The 21,077-nt window shown below is 51.2% G+C and overlaps 7 protein-coding genes across 7 annotated transcripts; 4 read left to right on the top strand and 3 right to left on the bottom strand.

Annotated features, from left to right (window-relative positions):
* Positions 1-437: 437 nt before the first annotated feature.
* Positions 438-1,639, bottom strand: N7506_008741 (Rab geranylgeranyltransferase subunit beta BET2; the record flags this gene model as incomplete). Its single annotated transcript, XM_056958034.1, has 5 exons — positions 438-480; positions 533-657; positions 706-1,154; positions 1,206-1,491; positions 1,544-1,639. The coding sequence occupies 5 exons, from the start codon at positions 1,637-1,639 to the stop codon at positions 438-440; spliced, it is 999 nt and encodes a 332-aa protein (XP_056807424.1).
* Positions 1,640-4,073: 2,434 nt separating this feature from the next.
* On the top strand, positions 4,074-6,055 carry N7506_008742 (uncharacterized protein; the record flags this gene model as incomplete). The annotated part of the gene is given in 3 exon segments (XM_056958035.1): positions 4,074-4,611; positions 4,654-5,684; positions 5,699-6,055. 3 exon segments carry the CDS (start codon positions 4,074-4,076, stop codon positions 6,053-6,055), a joined length of 1,926 nt encoding a protein of 641 aa, XP_056807425.1.
* Positions 6,056-7,038: 983 nt separating this feature from the next.
* N7506_008743 (ribosome biogenesis protein RRS1) lies at positions 7,039-7,784 on the bottom strand (the record flags this gene model as incomplete). The annotated part of the gene is made up of 2 exons (XM_056958036.1): positions 7,039-7,645; positions 7,723-7,784. The coding sequence occupies 2 exons, from the start codon at positions 7,782-7,784 to the stop codon at positions 7,039-7,041; spliced, it is 669 nt and encodes a 222-aa protein (XP_056807426.1).
* Positions 7,785-8,044: 260 nt separating this feature from the next.
* On the top strand, positions 8,045-9,631 carry N7506_008744 (mitochondrial 37S ribosomal protein mS29; the record flags this gene model as incomplete). Its single annotated transcript, XM_056958037.1, has 2 exons — positions 8,045-8,699; positions 8,778-9,631. The coding sequence occupies 2 exons, from the start codon at positions 8,045-8,047 to the stop codon at positions 9,629-9,631; spliced, it is 1,509 nt and encodes a 502-aa protein (XP_056807427.1).
* Positions 9,632-10,252: 621 nt separating this feature from the next.
* Positions 10,253-13,261, bottom strand: N7506_008745 (uncharacterized protein; the record flags this gene model as incomplete). The annotated part of the gene is made up of 1 exon (XM_056958038.1): positions 10,253-13,261. One exon carries the CDS (start codon positions 13,259-13,261, stop codon positions 10,253-10,255), a length of 3,009 nt encoding a protein of 1,002 aa, XP_056807428.1.
* Positions 13,262-13,780: 519 nt separating this feature from the next.
* Positions 13,781-17,142, top strand: N7506_008746 (uncharacterized protein; the record flags this gene model as incomplete). Its single annotated transcript, XM_056958039.1, has 2 exons — positions 13,781-13,960; positions 14,011-17,142. 2 exons carry the CDS (start codon positions 13,781-13,783, stop codon positions 17,140-17,142), a joined length of 3,312 nt encoding a protein of 1,103 aa, XP_056807429.1.
* Positions 17,143-19,542: 2,400 nt separating this feature from the next.
* On the top strand, positions 19,543-21,064 carry N7506_008747 (uncharacterized protein; the record flags this gene model as incomplete). Its single annotated transcript, XM_056958040.1, has 2 exons — positions 19,543-19,977; positions 20,048-21,064. 2 exons carry the CDS (start codon positions 19,543-19,545, stop codon positions 21,062-21,064), a joined length of 1,452 nt encoding a protein of 483 aa, XP_056807430.1.
* Positions 21,065-21,077: the final 13 nt, after the last annotated feature.

Genomic DNA, 21,077 nt, shown 5'->3' on the forward strand with positions numbered 1-21,077 from the left:
GCCCTCTTGCGTGGGAATGAAGGAACGATGATGGGGGTGGTGAAGGAAATAGGTCGTCAACAATGAGTGTTGACAAGAGGGACCAGACACGTGCAGGTGTTATAAACAGAAGGTGCCATCCACAGACATTTCAAAAGGCAGTCACGAACCAGGAAAATCACGGAACTTAATGAACACTCAACTGAATTTGATTTTTTGAAGTATTGGAGCAATAGATGCATTCGCTATGGAGATATGTACCACGATGTCTTAACAGCTCTTCGGCCATTGTGGGGGGATATGAAGCGGAATAAGTCAAAGTGGAAATCGTTCTCCTCCCGCATTGTATCCCGTGGTCCATTGGTAGAGAACATTCACGGGTTATTAGATTGCGGGAGGGTTCTCAATGAGGTTCATCGATGATTCATGATTGTGATCATAACAAAAAAAGTGTACAATTATCTTGCAAGACACTTGGTGGTGACTGACTTGGGCATACAACTGGGAATGAAGGTTAGCGTTTGGGACGAATCATTTATCATCAAGTACCTACTAAATAGGGTCTATTTCAGCAAGCCCCTCGTAATGGAGTAGACTCAGCCCTGCAAGACTGAAGTGGGTATGATAAACATCAACCATATTCCCGGGGCGGTCAGCAAAGCCACCAGCTTCAGAATCCTATAACGGTTAGTCGGAGTCTTCTGCAAGGACAGGAGGGTGACAAACCTGGCATTGCAGTACAAATTCAGAGAGCTTCTTGCCATCGATCCAGTGGAGGCGATCGATCATAGCAAGGCTGGAGCCTACCCACCAGGTGTAGCATGCATCAGCAAGCTTCTCTGGTCGACCGTTGAAGCCACCGCTTTCTATTTGACGTTCACTGAGCCAGGCTCCAAGGCGGTCCTTGTTCACAAGGTCCATACGACCAGCAATAGCCAATGCACCGATACAGGTGAAGACTTGGCCTGCATGGGACTCGGTGCCAGGACGAATACCATAGGCGCCATCGAGGTTCTCGCAGCTTTGGACGTGAGCAACAGCCTTGGGTACATCGACCAAGTGCATCAAGTTCAGCAAAGAGAGCGCATTGAGGGCACCGTATAAGAATCGGGTATCTGTTTCACCCCACTGGTCTCCCATGAAAGAGCCATCTGTGTTCTGCAGGTTTGCAATAACTGTCTAGGTTTAGTATGCTGGCAGACCTTCATAATCAGAAGAGTGCGTACAAGACCCAACTTTCTCCTTGCCACCCCGGTCTTGCTTCTCGAGTTCGTCGACAGCATCGATGGTGACCAGAATTTGAACTGCCGAGACGGTGTACAGCATGTGGGCATCATGGCCTGGGGCAGCACCGAAGCCTCCATTATCGCTCTGACAGGAGAGTACAAAGTCGATAGTCTCTTCTCGTGGCAGGGCATCTGGGTGACCCAGGATGTGCAGGGCAGTCAATCCCCAGTAGACACCATTCAGACGTAGGTGTTCGGTCAGCCAGTATTCTAATTCATCTTTCCTCTATCATCAAGCATCAGATGAGAACCATGGGCCATTATCAAGCAGCACGCACTGTGTCCAAGTTTTTGACGTAAGTCACATGCTTCGAAGTATGCAGTTCCGTATCTGCGGGGCCCCCGGCTCTACCAGGACCGGATACTAGTGCCATTTCTCAAGGAGCAAAGAGATGATTGGTTGTGTTAGTTGATCGAAGATCTGAAAAGAAAGTATCCGTCACAAGGGCGGTGAGTGCAACTCATGGTTAGTGTCCAAACACAGTTTGGTGGCTTGTTGCTAAGAAGACGCTGGTGAATTTTGATTTGTTCGCCCTTTAAGCCACCGCTCACGTGAGCGATCAGCACCCTAGGGCCGGTTTCGGCAAGCTCGTTGATCTGCTACTGCACTGGGAAATAGCCTGTCGCCTGTGCTCTTGGATTATTTGTGCCTTTGCTGATCTGCCTGATTGATTGGAAGAGTAAAAATATCCACATCTGTGCACAGAAGCACTGTCATCCCCGACACGCTAGTTTGACATCTCCAGCCATGTTTCAGATTGGATGGAACCTCGTGTGCGTGCAAATGGGATATTGCTGGACACAATATCAAGCTCACTGACTTGCTATATTAAATGCACTCATATTATAGTGTTCGCAGTTGTATAGATTGGGTGCGCATGGGTATAATTCCACCACACCTGCCCAGTGTGGGTATCCCAATACTACTCCGTGTACTCCGTACTCCGTACCTGTAGATTAAACCGTTATCTTTTTTCCCGTTCGAGTTGACCCGAGGGCCACTGCGGGTTTTATTTGTGCAAATCCTCCAACCTTGGAGACTAGTGTGCTCCGGAGGATTTTCAACGTTGAAGCTCCGACTATTCCCATGTTATACAGAGGGGCCTGGGGCAAATAATCGCACACCGTACCACAATTGGCAAGAGGTTGCTAAAAATTGATTCTCAAACAAGACAGATCCACAATTCGAGGTAGCTATCCATGGTCAAGTCGGCGATGTTGGATCGTTTTTCACCTGGAAAGATGGGTTGACCCGAAACCCAGGCTAAATTAAATTAGTCCAGAAAAGTGGATTCCCAGCACACACGTTCTTGTGTATATTTAGTTGCAGCTTTACCCCTGATCCTTCAACTCCGGGACTGGATATAGTTTGTGGGCTCAATTGGGTGGGATCAAAGCTCTGTTGAGTACGGAGTACCTCGCTTTAGAGATCATTGTATCATTAGCTACCTACTCCGTACCTAGAATAATATAGATGTATGATCACAATGAGAAAACATCAAGCGAACCCATGGACGCGAAATCAGGCACTGTTCCGATCGTCCAATGAGAATATCCACACTGACTGCAACGCAAGGCAGCACATCATCCCGCCCGTGGCTCCAGCTGCCAGACCCAATGGCTCCGACCTACAAAAGTGGACTCGGATCACTCTTGTACACGGGCGTATCTACACTTCCATCATCGCCCTTGTCAATGTGTGTATAGCTCAATCCATCTCGATACTCGATTGGGAACGCCTGTACTTCAACCCGACCACGCAGGTACGGAGGTAGTACTTACGTACCTAACATACGTAGTACTCCGTACGGGCAATAATAATAAAGAAAGAAAGAAAGATGATGTTTATCCACCGTCAGTCGATCCACGTAACGGCGTCCCTTGGTTCTTATGACATATTCTCCCTTCAGGGGAATTCAGATATGCAGGGTAATTACCTTGTTGATTGGTGTGATTCCATTAAAACCGATGTCGATCCGTGTGTTTCATGTCAGTGCGAGTACTCTGTAATAGAAGCAAATACGTAGTTATGGGGAAATCCAATATCTCGCCTTTTTTTTAAAAAAAATAGGCTAGTGTGGCTTGAATCACTATGTGGTATGCTCAGTGGACTAGTGTACCGCTAATGATCAGGAGTTGACTTACCTTTATTTTTTCTCACTTTCCCTCTCCCTCTCCCTACACAATTGTAATACTAATTGTACACTGACATATTTTGTTTGACCTTGGACTCCCCTATCTCGCCCTTCCGCCCTGCCGATCCCCCGTAGCGCCCAAAAGAGGGGGTGACTTGAACAACTTCTTGGTCTCACGAGCGGCGGAAACATTCGAAAGCATAATATGAGGGTGAGTGATCAGCTGGATTAGGCAGAGAATCCGTCCATTGTTTCTGCGTCTCGTTCCTGGCCTTGTCCCGTCAACAAAGGAGTTCTTTTAACTCGGGGCCTGCATATGTCACCACATGCGGTCTCATCTTTTTTGGACTCTGCTTTCACATGTCTTTGAACTTGACTAACCCGTATATCTCGCGCTTCAGATCCTGCTCTCTTAGTTTGATCCGCAATCCTCATCACACCTGACGCTAAGACGTCAGTCTTACCAGCGAATCGCCTGGCCCCAACCACGACACGGACCCCGAGCCGCATTGATATTAATACACACCTCAGCCGCAGGCGTGACGGACGTGACGAACGTGACTTGCCTCCTGGACGTCAGATTAATCCATCCGAAGCTACGGGGTCTAGATCCCACCGAACCTTGATCCCCGAACCTTCGTATACCCTCTGGCGGGTTTCCCAATCGTCCAGCATGCCAAACCGCAGTTCCACCGTGCCCAACCTCGATCTGAGCTCGTTCAAGACAGAGTCGAAGAAGGACAAGGTCTCTTCGCCGCTGACACCGAATGGCCAGAGTTCGGACGGGCTGAGTCCCCTGACACCTCGCTCGCCCAAGTCAGCATCCAGCTCTCCGCTCTTCAAAGGCGCGACCATCCGCCCTGTTACGCAAGACTCGTGCAGCAAGGCAACCAGCCCTACCCTCCCGCTCTCTCCTGACACAGCCACCGCCGAGCCCTTAACACCAGGGATTACCGCCATTCCTCAGCATTTCCCGTCCCCCAAGGACTCCAAACATTCACGCGATGCATCGAAATCCTTCTTCGGCAACCTCAAAGCACCCAAATCATCACATAAGTCACAGCGATCGGACAGCTCAGGGGATTCGACCGAACCCCCAAAGAGCAGGGGCAGTTCCAAAGAGCGCAGGATGACAATGGCTGCCAAGTCATATGGATCAACGCCCGATCTACTGGGAGCGCTTGCCCATGTGAATGAGACCGAAAAGACGAGTGAGTTTATCTGATCCCGTTTATACTCATCGCAACTAACAGTTCGTGATTCCACAGATGGATGTTCAGGCAACAAGAGCTCGCAACAAACAGATACGAAAAAGGCTGGAACCGATCTCGACGCGGCCGCGCCAAAGAAAAACAAGCAACGATTCGCAAATCTTTTGACCCGATCGCGCTCTATCCGAGTCGACGAAAACGCGGGGAACAGAGCACCGGGACGACGACCTTCTACAGGTTTAGCCAAATTAGAAGAGTTCAACCAAGGCGCAACAGCACAACCCCGCTCGGCGACTGCGCGACCAGAACGAACCGTACGGGGAGGCTTGCAGCCTCCCGAGCGTCAAGCAGACACGATTTCTTTGCGCAAAGAGCGCAGTCATGGTAACATGGTAGCGTCGGGCTCATTAAGTCAAGTATCTGGCGCATCTGCGGCCATCTTCAGTAACCTGAAGTCATCTTCGAGCGGAGCTGCAGACCGTATCGGCAAGGCTGGAAAAGGCTTCTTTGGCAAAATCACCCGCAGCGGTAGTACCAATGAGCGAGAGATGATCAACGATGACTCCTATACATGTTCAGTGATCAATCTCCCTCTCATTGAGCAGGCGCGCAAGACTCGTATTGCGAAGAAACTCGAACACTGTCGTGATAAGACTGAATTTTGGATGCCCGCTTTGCCATACCGCTCGGTTGACTATTTGAACTTCAAGGGTTGCGAGGAAGAAGGCCTTTACCGAGTTCCTGGCAGTGGCAGAGAAGTCAAACATTGGCAGCGACGATTCGATACAGAACTTGATATCGACCTTTTCGAAGTCCCCGATTTATACGATATTAACACCGTCGGGTCTCTATTTAAAGCCTGGCTGCGAGAGCTACCAGACGAGCTCTTCCCGAAGGCGACGCAAACGATGATCGCCCAGCAATGCGAAGGTGCCACTACGGCGCCACAACTACTCAAAGACGAACTCTCAAAACTCCCCCATATCACTACTATCTCCTCTTCGCCATCACCTGTCATCTCAACCTCCTCCATTCTTATGTCGATCAGAATAAGATGGATTACCGCAATCTTTGTATTTGCTTCCAGCCCTGCATGAAGATAGACGCCTTCTGTTTCCAATTTTTGGTCTGTGACTGGAAAAACTGCTGGCAGGGCTGCTGGACAGAGAAAGAGTACCTCGAGATTGAACGGAAGATGGATGAGCGTGACCAGAGAGTCTCAGAGGAGCAGGAGAAAGAAGCTGTCAGGGAGAAGCAAGAGACGGCTGCCAGTCATGAACGCGCCATCTCGTCTTCCAGCAGCAGTGCTGGCGAGGACCCCCTCGACCAGCGACCTCCCGGAGCCGAAAAGCTCCACCGAAGAACATTGAGATATCACATACACGAAGTGTCTCACAGCTCCCTGAACTTGGACCTCCCCTCTCCCCCATCAAAATCTAATTAGTCAAATCTTGTCTTGGATACCGAGGACTCTGCATCTGGCCGTTTCCTCGCTTGGCTGGTCCGCCTTTGGTTGTATCTGCAGGTCCAGATAAGACCAGACAAGTTTGGATTGATTGTCTTCATCCTTTCTTCATTTCGCACATGATACCTCGCTGGCTGAATATCTAGGCGGCACTCTCATTATTTGGTCACATCAAGTGCATATATGGCATGTCGAGATCAGATCTCTGGTCATTTCACGCCCGTATGTCTATGGATTTTCCTGATATTTACTCTTGAAGTTGGGCACTTGGCTGCATTTACATATGCCATTTACTCAAGTCTATCCCTCTCAATCCATGTCCACCTTCCTATCTCTTTTTTACCTCTTCCCGCCCATCCATCTCTTCTTTTTGTCTGTTGTTGGAAGCGCCGCACATCCTCTTTCTATGCTTTTTGATATTGCAACATCTACAGATTCCCCTCTGCGGTTGACTTTGGTCTATTCATGCTTGTCTTATTGTTTGTGTCTCGTCAATTTGGTCTATATGGCGAACTGATTCTCTCTTTACTGCGGGCGTTCTCATTGCGAGGGTTGTATACTAGAGTTGGGAAGGCTATTTTTTTTTCGGTTCGAGCTAGTTCATCTGGACTCTTTGTTGCAGTGATCTAGGCATAATCTCAATAGAACAAACTACGGAGAACGCTTTCGCATATGCTAAGTATTGACGGATGTAATAAGAGTGCTTTTGGTGAATCATGGTATGTCATGTACAAATTGAAAAGTCCCGTCTTCGAAGGCTGAGAGTGTTGATCCCAACCACAGGGTACAAAGAAATATCAGAAGACTTTGAACAATGCCAAAGAGCCAAATTTCGTCTGTAATACATAACGAAAATCATTCGACTCCCAACCCCAACGCCAGAAAGAAAGTCACAAAGCCGAGGCCAGATAAGTAGTAGCAGTAAGAGAAAGAGACAAGTCAATCCATCACTCGAAGACCGCTCATTTCGCACGAGCAGGGTTCGACCTCTTCTCGTTAGAGCGCTGCTTACGCTCATTGCGCTTGATACGCTCCTTGCGCTCAGTGCGCGACATACCACGGATAGAAGATCCTTGGGCAGCAGCCTCTTCTTCCTTTTTCCACTTCTTCTCGTCAACCTCAACAAGCCACTGGTTCTCGTCGTCCTTGTTCTTGCCCTTGTAACCCCAGCGGGGAACCCACTCGCCACTGGCCTCGTCGTAGACAAGCTTCTTGCGGCTTTCCTTGGCCTGGCCGGCGGCACCGGGCTTCTGGCTGTATTTGCCAATGCCCTTCTTGCGCGCGAACAGCTCCCATTTCGTGGGCGCCTTGGGTGTGGGGAGGGGCTTGTGCCGGGGGAGGTGAATGTTGGGGGCAGGCAGGGTGAGGAGAACACCGTCAGAGACGGAGGACTTGATTTCACAGGTGGTCAAGAGCTGGTTGAGGAGGACTTGAACGCCGTCGCGGGCGGTTGCTTTCAGTGAGGTGTTGAGGGTCTCATTGGGGTCGATCTCCAGAGGATTGGGGTCGTTGACGAGCAGGTGGCCCAGGTCGAATGTGTAAGGAGTAGGCTTAGACACGGTAATGGGACTGGAGCCATAATGTTAGTACTTGTATTTTGCGCATTTTTTTGCTTGCTGTTGTTTCGTCGGATTGGGGGATCTTACAGTCTCTCGTTCTTGGACGCAGCCGCAGCGGGCGCGGTGTTTCCCATCTCAGTATCAGACATCACGACACAAGAATTGTGGTTTTTTGAGATTCGAAATGAATATCAGCTCGAGAAAAAAAAGTTGGTTATCAGTATCAAAGGCGCTTTTTTTCTGCCATGACTAAGGAGGTCGCCAGACCGCCTTTGTCTCTTCAGCGGGAAATCGCAACAAATTATCATAGGCAAACAGACTTGCTCTTTGTCTACTCAATTCCCACCCACCTTCTTTTCCAGCCCTGGTTGTCTTATCACTGGCCACGCCGGTGCCCCTGACAACCACAATGGCCTCCTCGTGGTGCTGGAACTGCCTCTCGAGGCTCCGGCTCACACCGCAAGCACTCACTCCGTCCGCAACACCCCGGATTTCGAACGCCCCCTTCCATTCCACCGCGCTGAAATATGGCATACCGCCCAAGAAAAAGACCAGCTCTCAAACTGTTCAGAAGCATCGAGTGTCTGCCAGCATCAGAAAGAAGAAGAAGAGGCCCGAGCGTAGCGGTGGTGGTGGTGGTGGCCGCTCCATGGCTCCTGGCGAGCGCAAAGCCATGAGGAAACGCATTGTCCTGAGCAACCCCAATGCCCTTGAGGTTGAGGGTATGAACGATCTTTCTGTGGAGACAATGGTCGATTCCCGTCTCCGTGGCAGCGTTCTTGGACTTCCTCTGCCCATGATCGATCAATTGAGAGCTGTGCAAGCTTTCAAGCCTAAGCAGGGCTGGTCCATATTCCGGCGCCCTGGAACCGTCCTCCGCCGCGATACCATTGAGATGGGCCGTTTGTTTGAGGAGATCTCTGGGGAGACAGAGACCCCCAAGAAGGGCAAGGTCGTTAAGAAAATCATCAGCGGCATTAAGGGCTCAGGCAAGAGTGTGCACCTGCTCCAGGCTATGGCAATTGGATTCTTGAAAAACTGGGTCGTCATCACTGTTCCTGATGGTAAGTATTTGGCAAAACCAAAACCAAAAACACACTGTTCAGTGCAATCGAACCATTGCTGACCCACTCACGATGCAGCCCGCGAACTTACATGCGCCAACACCGCCTATACCGCAGTGGAAGGCACCAAGCCTCTGCAATACATCCAGCCCAATGCTACATCAGCTTTGCTGACCCGCACTGTTGAGGCCAACCGCGAGCTCCTGGCCAAGCTCAAGGTGTCCCAGAAGCACCCGTCTTTGCCAAAGCTCGCACGCGGAGCGACCCTCGAGGATCTTGCTAAGCTTGGATTCAATGACCCCGCCATTTCTTGGAATGTGTTCCAAGCTCTCTGGACTGAGCTCACTGCCTCAGCCCCGGCCCAGGGACTTGAGCAGGACTTTGAGCCCCGTCCTCCCATGCTTGTTACCGTCGATGATATGGCCCACTGGATGACCGAAAGTGAATACCGCGATGCCGACTATAACAAGATCCATGCTCATGACCTATACTTCGTCAAGCACTTCCTGTCCTTGTTGAAGGAAGGTGACTCTCTGAAGAACGGCGGTCTGCTTCTCTATGCCACTTCAGCCTCAAACAACCCCAACCCCGTGGCCTTCAATATTGCTCTGGACCGCCTGGCTGCTCGTCAGGCTGGCATCAGTCCTTCCGACCCCAAGTACCCCAACCCTGCAGCCTACAGAGATGTTGATGAGCGTGTCCTGGAGCTTTTGAAGCCCCTCGACAAAGCCACCAGCCCTCTCGAGGTGCAAGTCCTGGGCGGTCTTACTCGTGATGAGGCCCGCGGCTTCTACGAGTACTTTGCTCGCAGCGGTCTCGTGCGCGACATCATCACTGAACAGTGGGTCGGAGAGAAGTGGAGCTTGTCTGGTGGCGGGATCATCGGCGAGCTGGAGAAGCTTGGTCGTCGTTACCGCTCTGCATCTGCCTAATCTAAAGGCTATATTGCATTTTTCTTTTCTTGTCTTATCCCCAGCTTTCTATCTTGTGTTTTAGGCTCGACAGTGTACATTGGATGCTGAGGATTTCCTTTAACACTGTTCGCCCATGTACTTTACAAATCTAACTTGGTCTGCTTGTTTATGTATGCATATAATGGATTTGTTTTAGAAAACTTCTATCAAATTACACATGAATTTCCACTGAATCAGACATCAACGAGGCATCCCTGGATGCCTAGATTGCGATTTGGGTAACTATTGATATCAAACATTTCCAGGGATTGGACTAAGAATCTATCGACACTGGATTCTAAGGCTAAAATATGAGACATCATACATATCCATCAAACCTGTCCAGGCGGATCCATATTAACCTTGGAAGGCTCAGGGCTATCATTCTCATGCAGAGCATTAACTGACGAGGTCATGTAGGTTTGTAGAATCTGATGTTTTCCAAGGTTTGACAAATGAATTTCCTAGATATTGTCTGCTGCCCAAGCACACGAGGGTAGTATATCTACGGTTACGGGTCAAGACACGCGATGGATGCTTACTTCAAAGGAAGAAATTCCAGTTTCAAATTTCGCTACAAGCACAAGTACTATAACTCACTCAAGCCTCTTCCATATTCACATCCTCGCTCTTTCTTTCCTCTGCCTCTCCCATTTCCTTGTCTTGAGATTCTGAGGATATTTCCATGATTGCTGAACCATCACCACCCGGGATATCACTTGCAGCCCCATCGCCGCCTCCGCCTAGTGCACCTCCAACACCAGGTTTTATACCGGCTCCAAATCCTGCTCCAGCCCCAGCTACAGGTCCAGCCCCTGCTCCAAATCCACCGCCAGCTCCAGCTCCAGGTCCACCGCCTGCTCCAAATCCAAATCCAGGTCCAGGTCCAGGTCCACCGCCAGCTCCAGCTCCAGGTCCAACCCCAGCTACAGGTCCAGCCCCAGCTCCAGGTCCACCGCCTGCTCCAAATCCAGGTCCAAATCCAGGTCCAAATCCAGGTCCAAATCCAGGTCCAAATCCAGGTCCAGGTCCAGGTCCAGGTCCTGCTCCTGCTCCAGCTAGCGGCACACATTGGACACAGCTGCAGTTCTTTCCAAAGAGTCTTACGGCCTCTCTGAGCTCCGTACCGTCGGCTGCACCAGGAAAACCAAGATTCAGATAAGGAATACGAATCTCGTCATTCGCAGCGATATTTTGTGTTGCGTAAACAACTACTCGATTTGGAACGGTAGAATCAAATCCCCAGGTTGCATTCTCACTTTGACGACAAGTATGATTGAACATACTCAGTCCAGGAAACAAGTAGAGATTTCTAAGGGATGGCAGTAAGAAATTGAAGTCATTGGTCTCTTTCTTCATGTCTTCCTGTGCTTTTGCTGGGGGTGCTTCCTTCAGTCCATCGTTCGCGGTAAACATTTCATGATTAGACCGCCGTTCAAGGTCCCAAGGCACGGCATTGATGTGCAGTTTCCGAAGCACGATCTGAAGAACCCATGTGTCAAATGAAAGATCACGGAAGATGTCCACCCCAAGCGCAGAAAGAATGTCGAAAGGTACGCGGATGTTGCCAGACATGGTGAAGGGGAACCAGCTCCGGCTCCATGGTTCATTAGCATCAGCGCCGCTCTCGAGCATCAATAGCTCGTTTATCTCGTGTGCGAGAAGATTGGGATCTTGCTCACGGCGGTGCAGCGTTATCTCAAGCACGCTTTTCAGCAATAGACTTAGTACAGTCCCCTGCTTCTCATGATGAGATTCGAAGTAATCTTGACCTTCGTGCGTTGTGATGTTGGCTCTCATAGCATCGTGTAGCCAGCGCCATTCAATATCCTTGAATTCTGAGAATGCAAACAACCGAGTCGCAATTGTCAAGCATGAATCAGCGCTTCCCCGGTTCTTCAGTTGGTTACCAGCACAGAAGAATGGAGCAGGTAGGCCATCGTGTCGAATGCAAGTTTTCATCGTATTTATCTGGCTCGAGCATGGACAAGGGAGGGGATGTTGAAGCTCGGTATCCATTTCTGGGTTTGTGATGAACTCCCAATTCCTAGTAAAGTGCGCTACTTGGTCCTGTGGAATTTGCAGGCCACAGTTATCACAGTGAGGCCAAACGCTCGAGGTGATGGAATGGCCCTGATCCAAAAGATTGGGTGTAAGGTTTCCACGAATGACAGGCTCTTCATCATAGATGACTGTTCCTGCCGCGATGTTGTCAACAGCGAAGACTCCCAGCCCATTGGAAGTCCCATCTGAGTGGACCACTGGTCTCACCTCGCACGGGCGTGCTGCCAATCCGGCATCTCTGCTGAAGGTGAAGACATTTCTGTTTAGCGCTGCGATGAAAGGTGCAGCCTCACGATTCACATCTGTTTGTTCATAAGGATATCGAGCCTCGCCAGAGACGCATCCTCGGACCCATTCGTGTCCATAAAGAGGAGGATTGTCCGCTGAAGGCTTAAGTCTCCGGCTTTTCATGTCGTCTATGATAGGCATGACAGCTATCTGGCGCTGGTTAGGGATTTCCGCATCGCGGTGGGAGAGAACCCTGTTGCGGTGCTCCTCCATGTGAGCAAGGAAGTCATCCCAGCAGTTCATTGCCACAAGACTTAGACTGATGATATTGTGAATTGCGTTTCTCAATGTCGGGATGAAATAGTTGACACCGTTGGGACCCCTCATTCGCCGAACTTCACTGGGTATATTTTCATCTGTACACCCAGCCATCAGATGCATTTGAATGGCATCCCAAACCCGGGTGTAGAGCCCTGGACGTTGGTTCCTTTTGAGGGCTGTCGTCAACACTTCACATAGAAGTTGGGCGCGGTAGGCGTCTCCTATGGCCAGGTCGAAGAAGCCCTGCATGTAATGGCAGTATGCGCGGCTTGTCCAGTAAGTGGGATTGTATGGACTCAGGTTTACCGCTGCGGTATACATATCAAGTGCTGACAAGGCCGTATTCCTGGCCGGTGAAATCACGGGCGTCTTCTCACGATTGATGCCCCAGTGGCCCAGGTCGCTTTGACTCATAAGTCCAATCTTTCTATCGAGTTCAAAGTTCAAAAGCCGTTCTTGGAGCTGGGCCTTGTGACCAGCTACAGGAAGACCCCTAGCAACGAGTTCTGCTTTGAGCGTTTGGATAGTCCAAGCCTCTGGGGTTTGAACGTTGAGACCATTCACAAAAATGTTTTGTCGTAGTCCATCCAGGCCTTGAACACCATCATAGGTCACGTTGAGCCCTTCAATGTTCCAATTGGCAAGGGCAGCCTCGCGCGAGAGTGGAAGAAACGGGTTGCTCATCAGATGTTCATAGACATTGTGTGCCAGCACATGCATGTCAAGGATGTCATCCTGGGCCCGCTCATATGGTCGGTCCGTGTGTGCTTTCCAGGCATTTCCAAGGTCAGTGTCAGGTCCTTGCCAGAGCCGACGTGCAAGAAATGCATTGTCTTTGGTCAAGGGGTCACCGAGTTTGATTTGATCATGTAACTGCGGACCCTTCGGGAAATAAGCTGGGTAAATGATATCCTTGCCGGCATATTGTGCACGTATAGCTCTGTACGATGGCCCATCCGGTTTTTCGGGGGCGGCGGTGGCGGCGGAGGAGGACATATCAGTGGGTTTGGTATATCAAGGACAGCGAGTATCAAGATCAGAGAATTCAGACGAATGATTTCTCCGAAAATGAATTTCGTCCCATGCTATAAACCATTTGGCTCTCGCAGTTTCCGACCTCGAAAGAAAGACCTCAAAGAGGTTTAGACAAAGAAACTATAAAGATGGGTCATAAAAGACTCAAAGGCGATAGCCGGACAAAGAGATCCGTTGTCGAGTATACTTCGTTGAATATGCATATTTGAGACGATGAAGTGTGTGTAAGTTACTGGTGCTTGAAGTATAGAAGGCGTAGAAGATATTGCATAGGTAAACATGTCGCGACGTTCGAACTTCGAAGTACCTGGGAAACCGTCTTCCCATGACCTCCTTTGTACACGCCGTGTCGGGCTGACCCGCAGGATCCCATCCTTTCCAAGGTTCTCTTAACTTTCAATATTTCTTTCTTTCAGTTTCGAGTAAGTTGACTACCTGAACCATGTATGGTCAGTCAGGGCCCCATCGTTCCTCGCCCGAATGGCGACTCCCGCAGGAACAGGAACCGCATTCTCAACCCCCTCCCCCCCACCGCGTCCGCCAGCTCTATACACACCGGCCACTTATGGACCGATCTCAAACCCAGGGGCATCAAGTTCCGGCACGGATACAACCGCATGGGGAGTACGCTTCAATCAACATCACGCTCCCCCGTTACCCGTGAGTCCAACTGATCAGGCATCCACCGCGGAACGCTAACAGTCGCATAGCCTCGACCTTCAAGTACAAATGAGCAACCACACGCTTACTTGCAGAAACAACCACACCCGTACAGTCCAGATAGTGGTGCCTCCTTTGGTACACAGCCTTCCGTGATTCATTCCACCCCGCCTCCATATACACAAACACCAGCCGTTCCGCCGCCGCCGCCGAAGATCCCCCAAGGTCAGCATGCACCAGCAGAGCAATATGGCCACCCAGCGCGGCCGCCATTGCTTGCGCAAGGGGGAGGACCAGCTGCCATGACAGGGTCTTACGCGTTTCGGCCCCCTCTGGTCAACACAAACACCTCGTTTGCGGGCGCGTCGGCTTTGGGACCAGGAACACCATCAGATTGGGAGCACCTTGGTCCGTCTCCTGGGGATTTTGATGATGCAGCCTGGTTCCCACCGCGTAGGACGCCTCCGCCTGAAGAGCTCGCGCCATTTCCCGAGCCTTCGAGTATGCCGAATGGGCCCGCGACCAACGCGTCTGATGTACACTTCCGCCCAAGGACAGATACAAATGGAACATTCGCGAGCAGTATTTCAAGCGTGACGCAGTCGGGGCAAAACAGCTCGAACTCTCCTGTTAGTCCATGTACATCACAAGGTGTCCCGGCGCCGCCTGCAATCGTCCGCGTGGATAGCACCGAGCCTGCCATGGCTATGGCAGGTCGGACCAACACCATTGATAGTGTGATGGATGCATGGGCTCGGCCAATATCGCCTGCCGCGAAAACGACTTCCCCTGTGTATGCAGACCCGACACATCGGGCACACAGTGTAGGCCCGGCAAACCGTACTACTTCCCCGGTTGAGCGCACACAGGTGCATGCCGACCCATTATCTGCGGAAAGGCTGCGATCGCCCACTGATACCTCTGCTCAAATGCCGGAAAGACCCCCAAGTGCAGCCTTGTCGAAAAACCCAGATCCTTTCGAGGATCTCGACCCTTGGTCGAAATCATCATTGGAACGTTTTGTCGCCATGCTACGCAAGGAGGCAGTGGCTGATTTGGATCAAGAACGCTACCAGATATTTACAGCCTTCATGGCCAAGGAGACGAAGCTGCGGGAGATCCTTTACAACATCGAACATGAACCAGAGGTCACCCAGACGCCTGCACGAAGTCTTGACTCCACTCCTCAACCCATGTCAAACCGGGGCTCATCAAAAGTCCCTATTGAGTCTGGGCTAATACCGGTGGCATCGGAAGCAGAGGTCCCCCTTTCGGGGACAGCAACAACGGAGGATGAAGACACAGATGATGTTCGCAGTGAGTACAGCTCAGGCGGTCGGCCCATTTTTGCTGGGCGGCAGGGCTCGCAATATTTACCCAGGCTGTCGAAACTACCTTCAGTTGCAGAACCTGCGACTGGCATCTCGAGAACTTCTTCGTTTCCCAGCTCCGCGGATGTGCAAAAGCAAGTCCTAGAGCCTCTGGCTACAAATCCACCTCGTCCCATATACACGCCGTTCCAGTATACTGAGGGTCCCCAGAGAGGCTCCGATGATCTCAAATTTGATCGGCCGGCCTACCAAGCCTATTCAGATCTACGACAGGCGGCTGTTAATGGACGAATCATGTCAAATGGACCGGCACCCGCACCGCGATCAAATTCCACTGCTGCAGCTATCTCCCCGATTACGAATGAACGTGATGAGACCTTCCTTGGGCTCATTCGTCACAAGAGCGTTGCGTACATCACCCCTGCAGAGCGAAAAGCTACGCCTCTCCCATTACTGCCAGAAGCCCTTCAGAAGAGCCGACCCCAAAGTCTTGTAGATGACTTACGTGCTATCGTTTGGAAACCTTTAGACAAACAGTCTGAAAGTTCTTGGCATATCACGACTCGGGAAGAGCTTAGAAGATTCTCTGACGACTTTTCCTACATTCAACAATCCACTGATCGATGGGAACAAGCAGCAGCAGCCAGAAGGAAAAAGCTCGACCAAGAACGCATGTTGCGCCAAGAAGAATCCGAAGAGCAAATTGATGATCTCTTCAATGGAAAATCGATCGGGTATGCAGATATCAATACTCTGGAAGAGGAGTTCCGGCAAACCGAGGCTCGTGTTCAACTGGAAGAAGAACGGCGTGAAGTTGAATCTTTCATCGACGAAGTATTTAACCCTTTGGATGAAGGTCTAAAGAACGATATTTTGGAGCTTCGAAAATCGTACGACTCAGCCCTCAATCAACTTGACCGTGATCAAAAGTCCAAGTCGTCAGCGAGCGAGCGGCAGTCCAGCCCTTCTGTGACCATGAAAATGGTCAACGAGATCCACAACAAGCTTGAGATCCGGTTCCAGAAACGTCTCGATATTGCGCTTGATTGTGAGCGGCGCCGAAAGAAAGCCGAAAGACGCCCGCTCGTCTTCATGGGTGATATGCCCAACCTGCGAAAGCTAGATGCGGAATTCGACCAGATGGAAAGGCGCAACATTTTGGAGGCCTACAAGGATCGCGATGACCGGGCTAACCGACTCATGGATTCCTTCGATGACGCTATATTGCACGGATTAGGCATGAACCAAAGTCTCCTAGACGAAGTTGCCTCAAAAGCAGTCCAGCTAGATCCCGCCGCTCTCCGTGCTTCCGGTCTGTCAGACTCTGAAATTGAACAGATCCTCAAATCTGCAGCAACCTTCGCGGCCTCCCTGCTAGCCGACTCGGAGGCGATCCTGCGCAGCTCGGGGGAAGCAGACATGGCCCTCAACGACGCGGACTACGGGGTATCCGTCGCCGAGGCGCGATATGCAGCCTCGGATCCCGATATCTTCCATCGGCTGGCAGATGAGAAGAAAAAAGAAGACGAGAAAATGCAGAGTGAGCTAGACTCGAAGTTGCATAGTATCCAGAAGGGGCCCAAGAAGATTGAAACTATGGTCGAGAAGCTGCTACTTGACCTGAGGAACAGTCCTCCAAGCGAAGCTCGTCGTTCTCCAGTTCCAGCTTCTGCGCCGACAAGCCCTTCTCCCGATGTAGTTCTTCCCTTCAGCCTCCGTTCTTCAAGCACCGCCCCAATCCCAGCAAATGCAACGCCATTAAGCTCTCAGGATGGGGACTCCGGGCACAAAGAGAGGATTCGCAGAGCGCTGGAGGAGGCCAAAAAGCGTAACGCCTCCAGAAATCAGTGATCTTCTATGTGGAGGCAGGCAGTGTAGGGAGTAGAATCCATGACGTTACGAATTTTCTTCTTTCTCAATATATCACCTGGCTTGTCTTTTCCACTTGTGTTGGGTTGTTGTTTCCATAGTTGATACCCACTTTATGCAGTGCTAGATGAATGAAGACTAGGGTGGAATGATTTGAACATTTTCGCGCAGCCAGGCTCTTCACACAGTCCTCCATGATATTTAAGCCCATAACACATGCGTAAATCCAGTGGCTTTCAAGGTTGAATCAAACCTGTGGACGCAGCAGATCAACGATGAGTCTGAGCTCAGATTTCAGAAATGCGACGGAGTATTTTTCCAGTTACACAAAGGATTTCCTCGCATTTCAACCTCGCCCAGCGTGTCTTGCTGTTTTCGAATCATGAACTTTCAACCATTCTCACCTCACAGCTGAAATCTCCAAATTTCAAAGCTGAGGGAACTTTCTTCGCTGTGGCATATGGCAGTATGGCAGTGTTCGCGCCGGGGGCCAGAATCAGTCAAGTGATCCAAACCGCATGAGCGCACAGACAACATCTCCGAAGCATCGAACCAAGCTCGAAGTGGAAGTTACCCTATGCCTCTGAGAGCGATCAAGCATACTGAGTCACAAATTAGGCGCCCGGAGATGGCGATTGGTAAACGACAGCCAAGCTTGGGGGGTTTAACGCCAAATACCGCCGATCAGCCGTGTTGCGTAGTCAAAAATGGCCGCAGCCCGGCCGGTTTGGAGCACTTGGCCCGCACCAACCCCAATCAAACCCAAACTGACGGGTCTGTCTTTGCTGCAGTCTGCTGCGCGCTGAGCGCAGATTGATTGCGTCCTGGGTTGGTGTGTGGTTATCAGCCCCGGGCTAAGCTCTTTGCGGCCGAAGGGGCCTGTTGCGCAGGACCCTGAGAGCCCTTTCAAGACCGAGTTGACCTTTCTTTCGGGGACTCCGTGGTGATCTAATCGGCTGGTTGCTGCGCGATATGCAATGCAGAGCTTCGCTATCACCGAGTTCTCAACGCCCCAAGTCAACTGATGACGCATCGAAGACAAAGGCCATGCGTGCCCCAGGCTCTCTCTTGTCGGCTGGGATCGCCATAAGAGACTGGGATACTAACAGGGTCTCATACTCGTACGACTGATTCTGCCAAGCAGCTACCCCTGCTCATACGCTAAGAACCGTCATCTTTGACCACGTTGGCCACGTTGGCCACGTTTTACAGGGTAGCTCCTGCGCATTTTGGGTTTACCTTTTGACTTTTTCTTTGATGCACGGTGGTCTCGTGGAAGTAAGTAACTGGGGGCGGCACTGGGCCCAAAAGAGCATTTGGGCTACCGCTACCGACCTATCCGAGAATCATGGCATCGCGATTCTCCACCACGGAACATGCAAGCACCACTAGCCCACGAAAAAAAAGGGCCCATTCCATTGGCGGATCCTACTGATACCGTTCTGGAGCTTCGAAAGAATTTCGAATTTCGAATTTCCTTTTGCTCGGGCGACGATCCCTGTACACCAGACACTGGTACGGGGTGCCGGACGGCGCATTATCTCCCAAATTTCCCCCGAGATTTGCTGTTGGTTCCGGGTTCCCTGGTTAAGCTCAAGAGGGCGCCAACAGTGTCTAATTTGCATCCTCCGCTATGCAAGCTCTACATTGGGCAACTGTTGTAGAACCCTCGTCTCGCAAATATTGAGGATCAACATGCCGGGTTGAACTTTAGGTCGATTTTCAATTACACCGCACATTCCTTGTTGATCATATACATGCAAATTGCTGTCACTGCGCAGCACTTTAACAGGCAAACAGCATCAGATCCCCGTAGCCCATGGCCCGGGGCCGACAATGTGTGCTCGGGTCCCAGCCACCAACCTTGGAAGACCCCAGATCTTTCATTCCACTAGATCCCCCTTTAGTGGACGTCTGTGCGCCGCACGATGCTGATCAATCTGGTCATCCCAAGCATAGTTGAAACGGCGCGGCCTTGTTGAGACATCATATCCCTTTGCCATCCTGCGGTCCCCCAAACTGAGCCTCAAATTCCCGCCTCTTCGCCACCTACCCAATCATCACCCACTAAACGCCGGTGGAAACAAAGACGATATGATTTAGGATTTATTATTATTTTTTTTAAAAAAAAGAAAAAAGCCCTTTGGCAGCGAGAGAGAAAAAAAAAGGACGATGCAATTACAGCATGAAGTTGCGCAGTCCAAGCTCGGCATGAAAATTCGAAGTGATGGCCTAATTATTTAAAGCGGGCGCCAGGGAAGCCCGTTCCATGGTTCACTGTACCCGCTTCCGTCCATGGGTCGGAAGAACTCTGTGAGTACTGACAGGAACATCTCCCCCTCTTAAGCCTTGTGGCTAGGAAGCTTCCTTTTCTTTTTCGCCATGACCGCCCCTACACGGCAATTTCACAGGCTGTCCATCGGTCGAAATATGCCTGATCAGACGGCCCTGCCTACCCACGCGGGGCGGCCGGACCCTTCCGACGACAGTGACCCTGATCAGAGTGATTCTTCGGTGGAGAGTTCTAGCGGCGAGGGTGAAGGGGACGAGGACGAAGAAGAATCCGAATCGACCAGCACTTCGATCTTGGCCCCCTCTGGTATCACCTATGACCTGAGTCACTTGGACTCCGAGTCTGAAGCCAGGGCTCTCGTGGGCTTGACCGGCAGCTTCGACGTGATCAACTGTCGTAACACCTCCGCCGGTTATGATTTCGAGCTCCTCGATCGCCCACGGGTACATCTGGGCTCGGACCCGTCTACTTGTACTTGCTCAGTCTTTCAGAGCCACCCGGACGTGGCGTGCCAGCACATTTTTGTGAGTACACTCTTGGAAAGCAGTGAGTTCAGGCAACTGGGTTTTCAGGGCTAACGCTACCCCTGAATAGTGGCTCGTCGACCAACTTCATGGCTGCTTCGTCCGCGAGCGTCAAACGAGGGAGGTGGCACTGGCTCCAGACGGACGCCCGGCAGATCTGCCGCGGTTGGAGGGTCTCTTGGAGGGCAATCTGGAGGCAGTTGCCACACAGCTCAGGTGGCAGTACCTACAGGAGGAAAGTGACGGCTCAGGTAGAGGGATGACACGAACTGAAAAGGTCCGAGACATCTTCTCTGCGTTCAGCAAACAGACCCTTCCTGAAGAGTTCCGGCAAGACTTGAACGAGACGACCGAGCAAGCAAGGACCGCAGAGCAATGTGTTGTTCAGGGAGACTTTGATGCCACGATCTTTCGACTAGCAGTGCACGACGACGCGGTTTTTGAGAGCCTGAAGAAGGTAATGCCGCCAGGCGCCTGTGCAGCCATCTACTTTGACAAAATGCAAGCCCGGTCCCGTCGACTTCTGTCCGACTTCGATCAATACTGCTCAACGGAGACTCCACACAGAGACCCTACAAGCCAGGATGGATACATGGATGTGAACGAGGTCGCGTTGCAACTGCAGCGCTCGGTCTCTAGGATCGCGGAAAACATCGCACTTCGGAGTCCTCATGGAACTGAGGGCGCCGGCGAGACACTTGTGTCACTGCTAGAGTGGGTCGTGGCTCGCAACAATGATCCCCTGGAACACAATCGCTTCCGCGACTCCTTCAACGGCGAAGACGAAGACCAGCGCAATCTCTATCATTTGCTTATAGGTTCGATCGAGACCGATTCTGAAACAGACGCGCGGCACTTTGTGCTTCACGCGCTAAATGCACTGCCGCCGTTGGACCTCTACCAATTCGACCAACGGCTACACGACATTCTTCGCAAGCTCGAGGTCAACCGTGCTCCAAAGCAATATCTCATCAATCTTGCTAATTTGATACGATCTGCCAATTCAGCTGCCGCGATGGGATCCGGACAAAAACGGCCAGCAGCTGGCAATGGGAACTCAGGGGGCTACTCGAAGCGCACCCGCTGAAGTTCCGTATATA

Source organism: Penicillium brevicompactum (genome assembly GCF_028827555.1).
Source record: "Penicillium brevicompactum strain IBT 35665 chromosome Unknown utg000006l_segment0_segment0, whole genome shotgun sequence".
NCBI lineage: Eukaryota > Fungi > Ascomycota > Eurotiomycetes > Eurotiales > Aspergillaceae > Penicillium > Penicillium brevicompactum.